Source organism: Bos indicus x Bos taurus, chromosome 11, assembly GCF_003369695.1.
Source record: "Bos indicus x Bos taurus breed Angus x Brahman F1 hybrid chromosome 11, Bos_hybrid_MaternalHap_v2.0, whole genome shotgun sequence".
In the NCBI taxonomy this organism is placed as follows: Eukaryota; Metazoa; Chordata; class Mammalia; order Artiodactyla; family Bovidae; genus Bos; species Bos indicus x Bos taurus.
The window spans coordinates 102,400,263-102,413,291 of record NC_040086.1 but is presented as its reverse complement, the minus strand read 5'-3'; the positions used below and the strand labels follow the sequence as shown (position 1 = coordinate 102,413,291).

The 13,029-nt window shown below is 61.1% G+C and overlaps 1 protein-coding gene across 1 annotated transcript; it reads left to right on the top strand.

Annotated features, from left to right (window-relative positions):
* Positions 1–2,948: 2,948 nt before the first annotated feature.
* SOHLH1 (spermatogenesis and oogenesis specific basic helix-loop-helix 1) lies at positions 2,949–7,223 on the top strand. Its single transcript, XM_027554446.1, has 8 exons — positions 2,949–3,041; positions 3,392–3,529; positions 3,952–4,099; positions 4,558–4,676; positions 4,767–4,864; positions 5,561–5,747; positions 6,180–6,250; positions 6,846–7,223. Exons 1-8 carry the CDS (start codon positions 2,983–2,985, stop codon positions 7,064–7,066), a joined length of 1,041 nt encoding a protein of 346 aa, XP_027410247.1. The 5' UTR covers positions 2,949–2,982; the 3' UTR covers positions 7,067–7,223.
* Positions 7,224–13,029: the final 5,806 nt, after the last annotated feature.

Genomic DNA, 13,029 nt, shown 5'->3' with positions numbered 1-13,029 from the left:
AGAGGGATTGACTGGTGACACCCACCACAGGCTAACACGGACATCCTGGCTCCGGGTCCCTCCCCGCACCCCATGCAGAGTCCTACAGGTAGAGCCCCCAGGTCTGTCCTCACCCTCAGTGAATGAACCAGGAGCATGGAGAGAAGCAAAGGCAGAAAAACAGACACAGGGGCAAGAGAGCAGCCTCTGAAAAGAGGGCGAGGGGCTGGGGCGCCAGATGGGGCAGGGGCCACTGAGCCAGCACCACCCAGGCAGCTCTTCTCAAGGCCCTGGGCACCAACCCACCCCCCTGAGGAGGTCAGGGTAGGGGCTGCCAGGGCAGGGCTGGACCCGCTGATTGGGAGGGCGCATGGCAGGTACTTTGCGGTCCTGACGCCTGCATTGCTCCTGAGGTCCCATCTCTGTTTACTCCCAGGAGATGGCAAGCTCAACATCATGGTTTTCCTGGAGGGGGCACTCCGTGAAGGCATGGATCGCCCCAAAGTCCTCCGGAGGGCAGCGTGCACCCCCAACCGGCTCACCAGCAGTCTTGCACCCTGGGGGCTTTCCCTGCTCCCTCCTGAGCGGTCCCACCCACCCCTGCCCCAGCCCCGCCCCACCCCCAGCAGGACTCCCGCCAGTGTGTGTCCATCTTACAGACCCCTTGGAGGTGCCCTGCTGGTTGGTCAACGAGATGACTAGCCGGCTCTGTCAGTGATGGGAAACAGACAAGCCTGGTAACATTCCTGACATCATCAAGGAAAACAAAACACAGCTTCCCTCTGCCATGGAGGAGCCAAGCCCCAAAACACCGGCCTGTCCATCCATCCCCAGCCGGGAGCAGGGAGCCCACCTGCCCCCGGCCCCCCTGGCCCAGGGACCCCTGCACACTCTCAGCCAATGTTCTCCGTGGGGTCTATTCCAGCACCGCCCTCCCTTGGACACCAGGAACACTCCCAGGGCACGGAGCCTGGCTTCTCCTTACACCTCCGATAAACCCCGGACCCTAGGTGCTAGCAGAACTGACCGTCCCCAGCCTTTCTTGGGTTCAGCCCAGAAGCCGGGCTGTGGGCTGGGCGTAACCGGGTCTCCCTGCTCCCAGACTTGACATCAGATCCACACACCTTCTTAGTATCGCCGTTGACTGTGACTTGGGTCCCCTGCTCAGCGCCCGCTTCATCCCAGGCCCTGGCCTCCTCCCTTTTCTCCTGCATGGCCTGACACCGCAGGCCCTGGGTCATGGCCCCCACCCGTCCTCCAGCGTCTGACCTGTGGCCTGGCCTGCGCTGACCGGCCCCTCTTCCGTGCTGCCTTCAGGCTGTGGAGCTGAGCAGGGTTGGAGAGTCAGGCCCAAGCCATCAGCTCTCAGGACCTCCAGGGCCACATTTCAGCCATCTCCGGGCGTCCCCACGGTCCACAGTCCACCTGAGGACGCCCTCCTGTAGCCCCCAGCCCCTCCTCAGTTGCAGACAGGTTTCTCGCTTTCCTGGGACAGAGGCTCTGCTCTGGCCCCTGGCCCTGTCCCAGGACGACCACCTGGGGTGGACTCCACTCACCGCAGGGACACCTGCCCCAGCTCCCTTCTGCTTCCCCTCCTGGGAGATGAGGTCTCCCCGACCGTGGCCTCCCCCAGGAAGGGCCCCGCACGTCCCCAGCAGCCCCCTTCAGCATGAGCTCTGACATCCTCCCGACTGAAATAAGGACTTAGTACCCTCTTCTCCTGCTAGAAGTCTGCCTCCTTGAAAGAGGCGGCGTCTCCACTTTCCCCTCCCTCCCTCCCTTCTTCCGTCATCCCTCCACCGGACTTAGTGGGCCGCACGCCCAGCACTGGGCCAGCCCCCAGAGATCCAGCAAGGAGCACAGGCCTGGAGACCCAGCCACTCACACTTGAGCGTCAGGAGTGGGCAAAGGGAGGTTTGCCCGCACCAACCTGCTGGAGACAGCGGCTCCGTGCAGCGAGGCCTGAGCCAAGGGCCCTGTCAGGGCAGGAAAATCAGAGGGCAGGTAGAGGGCAGGCGGGTGGGCCACGGCCCAGGGGGAAGGGGCAGGAAGGCCAGCCAGCCTTGCAGTAAGCCAGAAGCTAGGGAGGGCAGAGAGAGGGTGGATGGGATCAGAGACAGGCCTGGGAGGTGTGGGGATGCCCCTGGCTCCTAGGTCAGTGGTGGCACTGGCTTAGGCAGAACGCCCCTGGACAAGGATGAGATTTGGGATAGGGGCACCTGCAGGCCCTCAGAGGCGGGTGAAGGCTCTCTGCCCATCCTTAACCAGCCGAAGTCCCGCGATCTCTGCTGACCAGCCTCCCAGCTCCTCTTGCATGTAGCTCCCCCAGCCTCTCACCCCTGCCTCCAAGGGGGCCCACAAGAATCCTAAAACCTTCCTCTAATCCCCCCGGCCCTGTAGTTCCCTCCTCCGCTCTCAGGTAAGACCAACGCTTCCTGCCACAGAGGCGGTCCTCCCTGCCCACCAGGCCCACTTGCCAGCCCAGGAACCCACCTGGGCTCCTTCCCTGAGAAGCTTTGCGCAGTTCGGTCCTCACCCTGATGGACCCTGTCCGGCCCCTCCCTCCACCCTCAGTCCTTGCCCCCTGCCCCCCACCCTCAGTTGTGAGATCCTTCAGGGGAGAGCCCCAGCTCGGGACTGGCACCTGAGGGTGCCCACGGTGGGCAGGTGAGAGGAGACCCCCACTCCAGTGGGAAGCTGGGCTGCCCAGCTGGAAGCGGTGGGGGAGGACTGTCCATCTTGGGCACTAACCCAGGTGTGCCTTTCTGGCAATTTCTCCAACAGAGGGACCTCACCGCAGGAAGGGGGGCAGAAGTAGGGCAGCGGGGTGGAGGTGGCGCAGAGCACGCGGGGGCGGGGCAGGCTCCGTCCCGGCGGGAAGCACGTGGGGGCGGGTAGAACGCACGTGAGGGGGCGTGGCTGGGAGGACGGCGTGCGTGGGGCGGGGCGCACGTGGCAGGGTCCAGGGCTTTGCGGCTCTCTTCCGCAGCTGTGCGCGCGCTCATGGCGTCCCGGGCTCCTGAGCCCCGCGCTGGGGTTCCGCGAGTTTCCCGGGGATGCAGGTGAGAACTGGGGAGCGGTTGCTGGAGGGATCAGCTGGGACGCCCTTGCCCAGGGATGCTTGGGCGGGTGGGGGGCGGGTGGTGGTCCGGGCCCGACTCTTCTTTCCAATTGAAATGAAACTGAGTCCTAGCCCCACCCAGCAGGGCCCGCTTGGGGCCCACCCCGACCCCCGGGTCTTTGAAGGTTGCGGGGGGAAGACAGAGGGGTGCCAAGAGGCAGGACCTACAGGGCCGTGTTCTAGGCCCTTGTCCTGAGCCCACCCCCTCTAAGACGTTCATCACCGCTTCTGGGCGCTAGGGGCGTTTTCTGGGGTCACAGAGCCCCGCGCTCGTGTCTTTTCTCGCGGCAGTGGCCCTTTCCCATCGAGCACCCAGGTCTGCTGCGAGGACCACCCTGGCCAGGGTTCGGGCCAGACCAAGGGGCCTGCGGTGGCGGAGGGTCCCGGCTCCCACCTGCCACGGAACGTGCTCAGCGAGAGGGAGCGCAGGTGGGGGCCGTCGTGGCGGCCGCGCGGTGGGGGCGGGGGTCCGAGGAGGTCAGGTCTGCGCCCGCCGCCTAGTTTCAGACAGCTGTTTGGTAAGGGCACGCTGTAGCGAGTTCTCAAGGTAAATATAGCCCTCGTGCTGGGGGAGGGCCACCAGTGCAGCCCTTTCTTTGACGTGAAGTTCAGGACCACTCGAGGTTGTACATTTGGGGCCGGTCCCCGCTCCAGGCAGGGGTGGTGGTCTAGGCTTGGTGGTGGCCTGTGGCAGACGCCCTGCTAAGCCTGCAGCTGGGGTCCAGGGCCCCTGGGGCCAGGGCAGTGCTCTGACCTGGTTCCTGAAGGGCTCAAGGCTTTCTGGGGCTGTCCTCTCGTTTCCTGGCCAAGCCAGACAACCCTACAGTCGGGGGTCCCTTCTCTGCGAGCAGGAAGCGGATCTCCTTGAGCTGTGAGCACCTGCGGGGTCTGCTGCCGCGGTTTGACGGCCGGCGGGAGGACATGGCCTCGGTCCTGGAGATGGCAGTGCAGTTCCTCCAGCTGGCAGGCACCCTGGTGCCCGGCTGGGAGCAGCAGGCTGTGAGTCGTCCTGTGACCGCCGGGTTAGCCCTCTGCGGAGGAGCCATGGGCATCTCCCTGCTCCCAGTCCCCCTCTGTCCCCCCGCAGCTCTGACCACTGGGCGGCCTGGCTTCCCTGGCGTCCCCGCCCCGCATGCCCAGGGCTGCTGTTTCCAGTAGACACACCTCCGTTTGCGTATCACACCTCCTCTGGGAACCCAGGGGATGAACTGTGGTTTCCACTTACATCCCTTGCCATCGCCCATGGTGCCAAAGCTGGCATAGGTAAAAGTACCCCCCTCCCCCGGGGGGGCACCAACTTCAGCCTCCCTCCCCCCAGTCCGGAGCACAGGGTCTGTGCTCAGGGTGGATCTCTGCGACCCCAGGCGGGCTGTCCAGGGCCGACCACAGCCTGCCTTGCGTGCGTGTTTTCCGGTTGACAGTCTCGGTTGCATTTCTGCTGTTTGTCTCCACTTCAGGCTCTCACTTCCTCCAAGGAGCCGTGGCTCGCATGGCAGACGGATGTCCTGCAGCTGGCCCTGGCGAGTCAGGCCCCGGCAGGCGCCCCGGACGCCGGCGTAGGAACATCCAGTGTGATGTCAGTGTCCCCGTGGGGCCGGGGGCCATGGTGGGGGGGGTGCGTGCAGACCACTCAGAGGCTCTCCTTTTGTCTTTGCACACCATGCAGTCATCAGGCCCCCCCGAGCTGTGAGGCTGCGGCTGTGGACGAGGGTGAGGCCCTGTCGGGGGTGGCCGACATGCTGGACAGGCCACCAGCGCTGCCTGGTGAGTGTGAGTGGGTCCCCGTCCTCCCCTCATGCTGTCCACAGCCAGGTGCATGAGGCCGCCACGATGACCACGTCCCCCTTGTGCTGGACACCCAGCTGTGGGTGGCTCCCCGGACCATGACTGCCGCTCCCGAGTGCCGCAGGAGGCGAGACTGTGCGTGCCCACCCAGGCGGGGAGGGGTCCTGCTGTGGTCAGGGCCGGCAGGAGAGCTGGTGGTGGTTTAGTCACTGAGTCGTGTCCGACTCTCGCGACGCCATGGACTGTAGTCCTCCAGGCTCCTCTGTCCGTAGGATTCTCCAGACGAGAATACTGGAGTGGGTTACCGTTTTCTTCTCCAAGCAGAGCTGGGCCTCCAGGGAAAGTTGAGAGCTGTACACGGGGTGTGGGGATGGAGGAGTCACACAGCAGGGTAGACGGGTCCTGGAGATAGAGGAGGCGGTGGAGCGTGAGGGTCCTGGGGTCTGAGCCGCACCTGTTTGGCCTGAGGCCGAGCGGCCACGTCCTGCAGGCGGCCTCCCTGGCCTCAGGTGTGGAGTGCTTCAGCTCTGGACCCTTACCTTCTCCTGGTTGCCTGTTGGCACCAGGTTCCCGAGCCTCAGGCATTCCCTGTGCGGGACGCAATGGGCAGGGGCTGCGGTCTTCTTTGGCGGGGGGGGCTCATTCTTCTTTACCCACTCCTTGCTTCCCTCGTAGAGTCACCCAGCCTCGTCCCCCAGTCCCCAGGCCCGAGACCCCCCAAGGTCCTGAGGCCGTCCCCTCTGTGGCCGGTCCGCTCGCAGCAGTCCCCTTCCCCACTGGTGAGTGAGGAGCCCCGGAGCTGCCTGGGCCAGGCGGGGCCCCCCACTACGAGGGCTGACAAGGCCCTGATGCCGGACTCCAGGTGGGTGCCCGGGTGCGTGTGCATGAGCTGCCAAGGCCTCCTCCCAGACCCCCGCCCCCGGCCCCGGCTGCCCGGACCCGCTGCCCAGGAGGTCTCTGCCCGTCCCGTCCTTGCTGTGCCCGGGTGGCCAGACTCTGCCGTGTGGCTTTGTAGTCTGTGTGTGTTGGGAAACACTACTGTCTCCCTAATTGTCGTCTGTTTTGGTTGATGGTAAATGAGTTTGTGTTTTGTGAGTTCCACCAGCTGGGGCGTGGGCTGAGAGCTCTCGGGGGGCTGGAGAGGAGCTGGCAGCGGGCTGGGTGGGCAGGGTCCGGCGGGAGGGAGCAGCCCATCAGTAAGCTGCCTTTCCGGGCCCACGCCCTCCTCTCGAGGTGCAAGGCCCAGGGTCCACCTGGGACGACCGGGGTGGGGCTTCCTTCTCGTCCTGTCCAGGTCTGTGTCGGGATGTGACGTGGCAGATGGTGCGTCTGTTCTGCTGAGCCCTGGGCCTGACTGGTGGTTGGGTGAGTGGACCGCTTTCCTACCACCCCCAACCTGGAGCCTGGGTTGGTCCTCAGGCAGGGCTGGGGGCAGGCAGCTGGGACCGTGGGGAGATGGGCCCCAGCTTGCCGAGTGACGCCAAGCTTCCAGTGTCTGCATCTGAGTTCTCGTTCCCTTCTCTGCTGGTGTTTTTGGGGACCCCTGGGTCGGTGGGGGGGATGGCAGGTGAGGTGCATGCTGATCGGCGGTGGGCATCTGTGGGTGAGAGTGTGTGAGTGCTGGGTGTCGGTGGCTGCAAGTCGGCTTCAGAGCTTTCCCCCAAGAACTCGTGCCCACAGAGGCACGTGGGTGCGGGGTGAGTCGAGCGTGTGCAGGATCTGGCGTGGAGGGGGTGCACCTCCCTGGTTCTGGCCCTCCCAGGGGTCTTGAGCAGGGCCAGCAGGAGTGGGCCCACCCACCTGGTCAGGGGCCCTTCTGAGGATGAGCAGGGGACTTCTTGGTGGGGTGGGACAGATGGGTGGGGGGAAGGGTGTCATCTTCTCTACGCTGACCCTACCCTGCCCACCATGGGTCCTGGGGTCCTTGTCTGCTCTGCTGACACGTCCCATCTGCTTCCAGGGTCCCTGGAGGGCAGAGGCAGCGGCGCCCCTTCTCGGGTAGCCACCAGGAACAGCCCGCTGGACAGGCTCGAGCCGGGCTTCCTGGGAGACCCCGAGTCTGGCCCCCAGGAGGAGTCCCCGGACGGGCCCCTGGAGCCGTGGGGCTCGGATGGGAGCTGCTCCAGCCCAGTCCTGCGGGATGAGGTGGACAGCATCTTCCCCGACTTCTTCGCCTGCTGAGACCAGGGGAACGGGACCTTTTCGGCAGCACGTGCCACACACTCGGGCGGGGTTTTATTCTGGGTTTGGGCTGCAGCTGTGGTCTAATTCCAGCGAAGGCTGGTGGGGAGCGGAGGCTGAGGATTAAAGAGGAGAGCGATTTCCTGGAGGAAGCAAAGCTTGTGTAGCTTTTGTGCAGTTGATGCGATTCACTGGGCACATGGCACCAGTTCCGTTCACAGTGCGGGCGCCTGCCTGGGTTTGTTTCTGTGAGGTTCCCGGCCTGTGCGATCTCTAAATAACGGCGCTGGGGCTGGCGGGGGCAGGGGCTCCCTGGACTGAGACTCCTGTGTCCTGGGCCTGCTCCCCGAGAGGTGGGTGTGGGACTGTCTGCCCCTGCAATACTGGTCCCAGGAGCTCCAGAGACATCCATCGGGGAGGCCTGTCTCTAGGCCAGGAGGTGCCGGGGTAGGACGGACCTCTGTCTTCGAGGTGGGGGCCTCGGTGCTCCCCTCACGGGGCCTGTTGGGGGTCCGGGGCAGAGGCTGCCTGGCTTTTAACGCTTGGACTCCTAGCTGTTCCCGTCCGCCCCGGGATCTGGGAAGCACTGGGTTCCTGGGAGGAGTGCCCCTCCACTCTGGTATGGCAGGGTGACCCTGTCTGAGTCCCGCTACCTTTCAGCCACTGTGAAGGTGGTGCCAGTCTTTGAGCCAGGCTGGTCAGGGGCTCACTCCTCTCTGGCCTCTGCGTGTCCCTTTCTGGAGACTCGGGGTTCTGGGCCCACCTGGAGGAACCCTATCTGAGCTCTGGGCAGCCTTAACCCAACACCCCAGGAGGGAGGCAGGGGGATGGGACAGGGGCTCAGCTCTTTCAGAAGCCTGACTGAGGCCCCAGGGGGACAGGTGGACGCACCCTGACCCTTAGACGTCTTACTTGGACGCTTAGAAGGTGAGGGATAGGACCCTGCCGCAGGTGGTAGGCTTGTGCTGCCTCGATCCCATGGCTGGGGACGGGGGGCTGGAGCCGGTGCTAGAAATGGTCCTGGGCCAGGGTTGACAGCGGTGCCTGGGCTGTTGTGGGAGGAGCGTGGCAGGAAGGGCAGCGCCCGCCAAATCTGCACCCGCCCTGGGCCCTGGGGCTGCACACACAAAGCTGCTGCGTTGAACGCTTTAGACGACCCACCACCCCACCCCGGGCTGGTGGCTGGGACCTGGCCTCTCTCGCTGCAGCTGCCTGGGGGGAGTGGAGAGAAAGCCCCCCCACGGAGGGGAGAACCCAGGCTGTTGCCTGGCCTGGTCAAGACCGCTGGAGCCGAGGAGCTGGGGTCCACGAAACTGCTTGCTTTCCGCCCCCTCCACTTCTCTGGCCCTCGCTGAACCAAATCAGCGAGGCTGATTGCGTATCTTGTTGGCTGCAATTGTGTGTCTGGGGGTGAGTTTAGAAAATCAGCCAGCCGGTGATTACTGGCTAATTCTGTGAGTTGGGGAGGCCTCAGCACAATCTCCCATCTCTCAAGGTGATCCACTCTCCTTCCCCCGACCCCAGGGGGTCCTGCTTGCCTGGCCCCAGGACACAGCAGGCTCTGCCAGGCCCAGCGGGACCCCGGCACCCTGGGGCTGCACCATCTCCCAGGCCCACCCATCCCTCAGCTCGGGCCAGTGCGGCCAGGCCTCGGTGGCAGGCAGCTGGCTGTCCTGGGGCTGACCAGCCGTCGGCCAGCACCCTCGGTCCAGCTTGCCTCCCCCGCCCCTCTGTGCTGCCCACCCTGCTCCTTGAACTTGGCGGCCACCACGGATCACTACTCGCTGGTGTCATGGTCGAGGTGCCCAGTGCCACCCAGGACTCACGCCGTCTCTGGTCACAGGTCCTGCCCTGGAGCATGGCCTGCTTGGAGGCTCTCCGCAGAGCTAGGAGGGGGCGGGTTCTGCTGCCCTTCAGGGGCTGGAAGGCTCCACTTACTGGGGAGGGGGCTGTGGTCCCAGGGTCCTTTGCCCTCCACTAGGCTGTGACCTCCTCTTGGCAAGGACACATCCATCCGTGAGGAGGGAACCCTCAAACTCACACTCCAGTGAACCCGGGGAGCCCAGCAGCTCTCCTGTTGGGGCACTCTCTTAGGTTGAATGACAAAGTCCAGTGGGGACCAGCGTGCGTGAGGGAGGCTTAAAGAGGCTGCCGATGGGGGAAGCTGGGAGTGGTCGGTGACTGCCGGGAGCCCAAGTCACGGTCCACGTGTGGGGCATCGGGGCTGAGCCCGCTTGGGCCTGTGGAGTGCGGTGCTGTGAGGGGGGCCTGAGCCAGCACGCCGGCACCGGAGGGGCCGCGGAGGGGCCGGAGTGCCATGTGCTGGGCTCACCGCATCCCTGCCTGTTTTCCCAGATGTGGGGTGAGGCTTGGCGGGTCACGCGAGGTCGCGCCCAGAGTGCTGGTGGTGGGTCGGGTCCCGGTTGTGGCCCCCTCCTCCGGCGCCGCCCTCCCTGTCCTCCCCAGGCCCCAGGGTGTTCTCCGCAGGTGGCCAGGGCTCAGCTGGCCGCCTCTGTGTTTCCAGTTCAGGCAGGTCTCCTGATGAGGCCACGTGCTTCCAGACGTCAGCTCCTGACCGCTCCACACCACGTCGCCCAGGGCCCCGGGCAGGCCCCTTGGCAGGGTCACAACAGCTTCCTGAGATGCAAATTTTCCGCAGGAACAAAAGCTCTTGTGGAGGCCACCTTCTGAAACAGACCTGTCTGAGGCCCCTGCACCCCTGTGTCCTTGCCCACATGGCAGACAGCTTTCTCTTTGTCCCAGGGCCTAGGTGACCTCAGCCACATGCGGGCATTCATGTCAAGAGTGCCCAACTTGCTCAGCCACCACAGAGACCACGGAAGCCAGGGTAGCCCTGAAAATGCCAGCCCGTGGGTAGCTGTTTAATACCACAGCCAGCTCTGCAGCAGCACGGGAGCCGCCCCTGGACAGGTGGTCAGAAGGAGACCAGCCTGTCCGGGGGCTGGCCGCGGGCCTTCCACGGGTGTTTGTCCAAGTGACCCTGCAGGCCCCCAGCCTGGCGGCCCTGAGGTCCAAACCCAGGGCTCCCTCAGCCTCCACCTCGCAGGTTGGCAGGATGGAGACTCAGGTGTCCTGCATGCGTCTCATCCAGCCGTGCGTGCTGGCCCCAGGCTGCCCGCTGGCCCTGGCCCGTGCGTGAGGCTGGTCTTGTGTCTGCAGGCATCTCCGCTCCAGTGGGCTGTTTCCGGAGGGCTGGTCCGCCCGCGTTGCTCACGTCCTCCCAGTAGGAGCCTTTGGTTGCCTCGGACCTTGCTGTGTCCTCCAGTGGTGTGGGTGTGAGTGTGGCAAGCGTGCAGGTGGCCGAGCCACTGACCCAGTGGACCTTAGACCAGGAAGTGAAGACCTGGCTTTTGCATAGAGACTCCTGTCACCAGGATGCATATGGCTTCCCGGGGTCCCCGGCGCGGCTGTTGGAATGGCTCTCATATGTGGTGGAGTCTCTCATACTTTGATTTTACATGTATTTGAAATCCACAAAAGCAGTATCACAGGGCATATCTTTTTGTGTCCAGTTATTCTGTGTGGAATATTATGTTTGTGAGACTCATCCACATTACTTTTAAATTCATTTTCATTATGATACGACATACCTAATGTAGAGTTTACTGTTTCAACCGCTTTTTAAATATATATATGTATTTTTAAATTGGAGGATAATTGCTTTACAATGAAGGTTGCAGATCTAGGGTATCAGGCACGCTCACATCATTGTATAACCACCACCACATCCATCTCCCAGAACTTTCTTAGCTCCCCAGAACTTTCTTATCTCCTCAGACTGACCCTGTGTCCCCACAAAAAACTGTCTCTTCTCTCTTCCCCCAGCCGCTGGGCTCCACCGTCTACACTCGTCTCTATGGATTTGACTCCTCTAGGGACCTCTTGGACTGCAAGGAATTCCAACCAGTCCATCCGAAAGGAAATCAGTCCTGAATATTCATTGCAAGCACTGCTGCTGAAGCTGAAACTCCAATACTTTGGCCACATGATGCTCATTTGAAAAGACCCTGATGCTGGGAGAGATTAAAGGCAGGAGGAGAAGAGAATGACAGAGGATGAGATGGTTGGATATCATTACCAACCCGATGGACATGAGTTTGGGTGAACTCCGGTGATGTTGGTGATGGACAGGGAGGCCTGGCGTGCTGCAGTCCACGGGGTTTCAAAGAGTCGGACACGACTGAGCGACTGAACTGAACTGAGGGACCTCTTACAGGCCCTGGTGGTTGAGACGGTAAAGAAGCCTGTGTCAGAGTTTCTCACTTTTTGTGTCTGAATGATATTCCATTGTGAATATTTTATGAATAAATATTGTTACATGCAACATGGGTTCACCTGTCTGTCTGTGGCCATCTGGGTTGTTGCCACCTTTTGGTTGCGTGACCAGTGCTGCTATGAACCTGGGTGGGCAAATATCTTTTTGGGTTCCTGCTTTCCATTATTTGGGGTGTGTGCTTAGATATGTAATAGCTGGATCAATTAAAAGCTCTTGTGTTTATTTGTGAAACTGCCATACTGCGCCCCGTGGCGGCTGCACTGGTTTTCACTTCCACTGACAGGAGGGTTCTAGTTTTCTCCACGTTGTCGTCAACGCTTGTTTTTATAACAGCCACCCTAGTGGGTGTGCAGTGATAGCTTGATTTCAATTTCCATAATGATTATTGATCTTGACCCTTTTTTTTAAAGTACTTATTGGCCATTTGTATGTCTTCTTGGGGAAAATGTCTATTCAAGTCCTTTGCTCATTTTTAAATGTTGCTGTTGCTGTTCAGATCAGATCAGATCAGTCGCTCAGTTGTGTCTGACTCTTTGCGACCCCATGAATCACAGCACGCCAGGCCTCCCTGTCCATCACCAACTCCCAGAGTTCACTCAGACTCACGTCCATCAAGTCAGTGATGCCATCCAGCCATCTCATCCTCTTTCGGCCCCTTCTCCTCCTGCCCCCAATCCCTCCCAGCATCAGAGTCTTTTCCAATGAGTCAACTCTTCACATGAGGTGGCCAAAGTACTGGAGTTTCAGCTTTAGCATCATTCCTTCCAAAGAACACCCAGGGCTGATCTCCTTCAGAATGGACTGGTTGGATCTCCTTGCAGTCCAAGGGACTCTCAAGAGTCTTCTCCAACACCACAGTTCAAAAGCATCAACTCTTCAGTGCTCAGCCTTCTTCACAGTCCAACTCTCACATCCATACATGACCACAGGAAAAACCATAGCCTTGACTAGACGGACCTTTGTTGACAAAGTAATGTCTCTGCTTTTGAATATGCTGTCTAGGTTGGTCATAACTTTCCTTCCAAGGAGTAAGTGTCTTTTGCTGAGTTGGAAAAGACCTTTATGTATTCTGGATATTGGTCTCTTATCAGATACAGAATTTGCGAAAGTTGTCTCCCATTCTGTGTTTCCTTGTTAACATAGTTCAGTTTTGTTTTTTTTTCTATCATCTGTGCTTTTGGTTTCATATTCAAGAAACCTTGGCATGACCCGCAGTTACGAAGCTCTCCCTGCGTCTTAGCACCCAGTGTGCAGCGATGTGAACGTGCTTGATGCCACGGAGCCATCCCGTTAGAAGTGGTGGACGTAAGAGGTTTACAGTTTAGCTCTTCGATTTGAGCCGTTTTGAGTTAACTTTTGTACGTATGTAAGGTAAGGGTCCACCTTTATCCTTTTGCATGTGGAGATCCAGTTTTCCCAACACTGTTTGGTGAAATGACTGTTCTTTCCCTGTTGAGTGGTCTTGGCACCCTGGTCAAAACACATTTGACCATAGAAGTGAGGGTTTGATTCTGACCCCTCTGCTCTGCCACGTTGGTCTGTAATCTGTCTTTATGCAGTGCCTTTGACCATAGAAGTGAGGGTTAGATTCTGATCCCTCTGCTCTACCGCATTACTCTGTAGTCTGTCTTTGTGCAGTGCCACACTCTTTTGATGACTGTAACTT

What these genes read in the sequence shown, in the direction of transcription:
- SOHLH1 (XM_027554446.1), top strand. Translation starts at nt 2,983, where the DNA reads ATGGCGTCCCGGGCTCCTGAGCCCCGCGCTGGGGTTCCGCGAGTTTCC. An exon ending in CCGGCTGGGAGCAGCAGGCT is followed by an intron (nt 4,100 to 4,557) that starts GTGAGTCGTCCT and finishes TCTCCACTTCAG; the next exon opens with GCTCTCACTTCCTCCAAGGA. An exon ending in TGGGCCTGACTGGTGGTTGG is followed by an intron (nt 6,251 to 6,845) that starts GTGAGTGGACCG and finishes ATCTGCTTCCAG; the next exon opens with GGTCCCTGGAGGGCAGAGGC.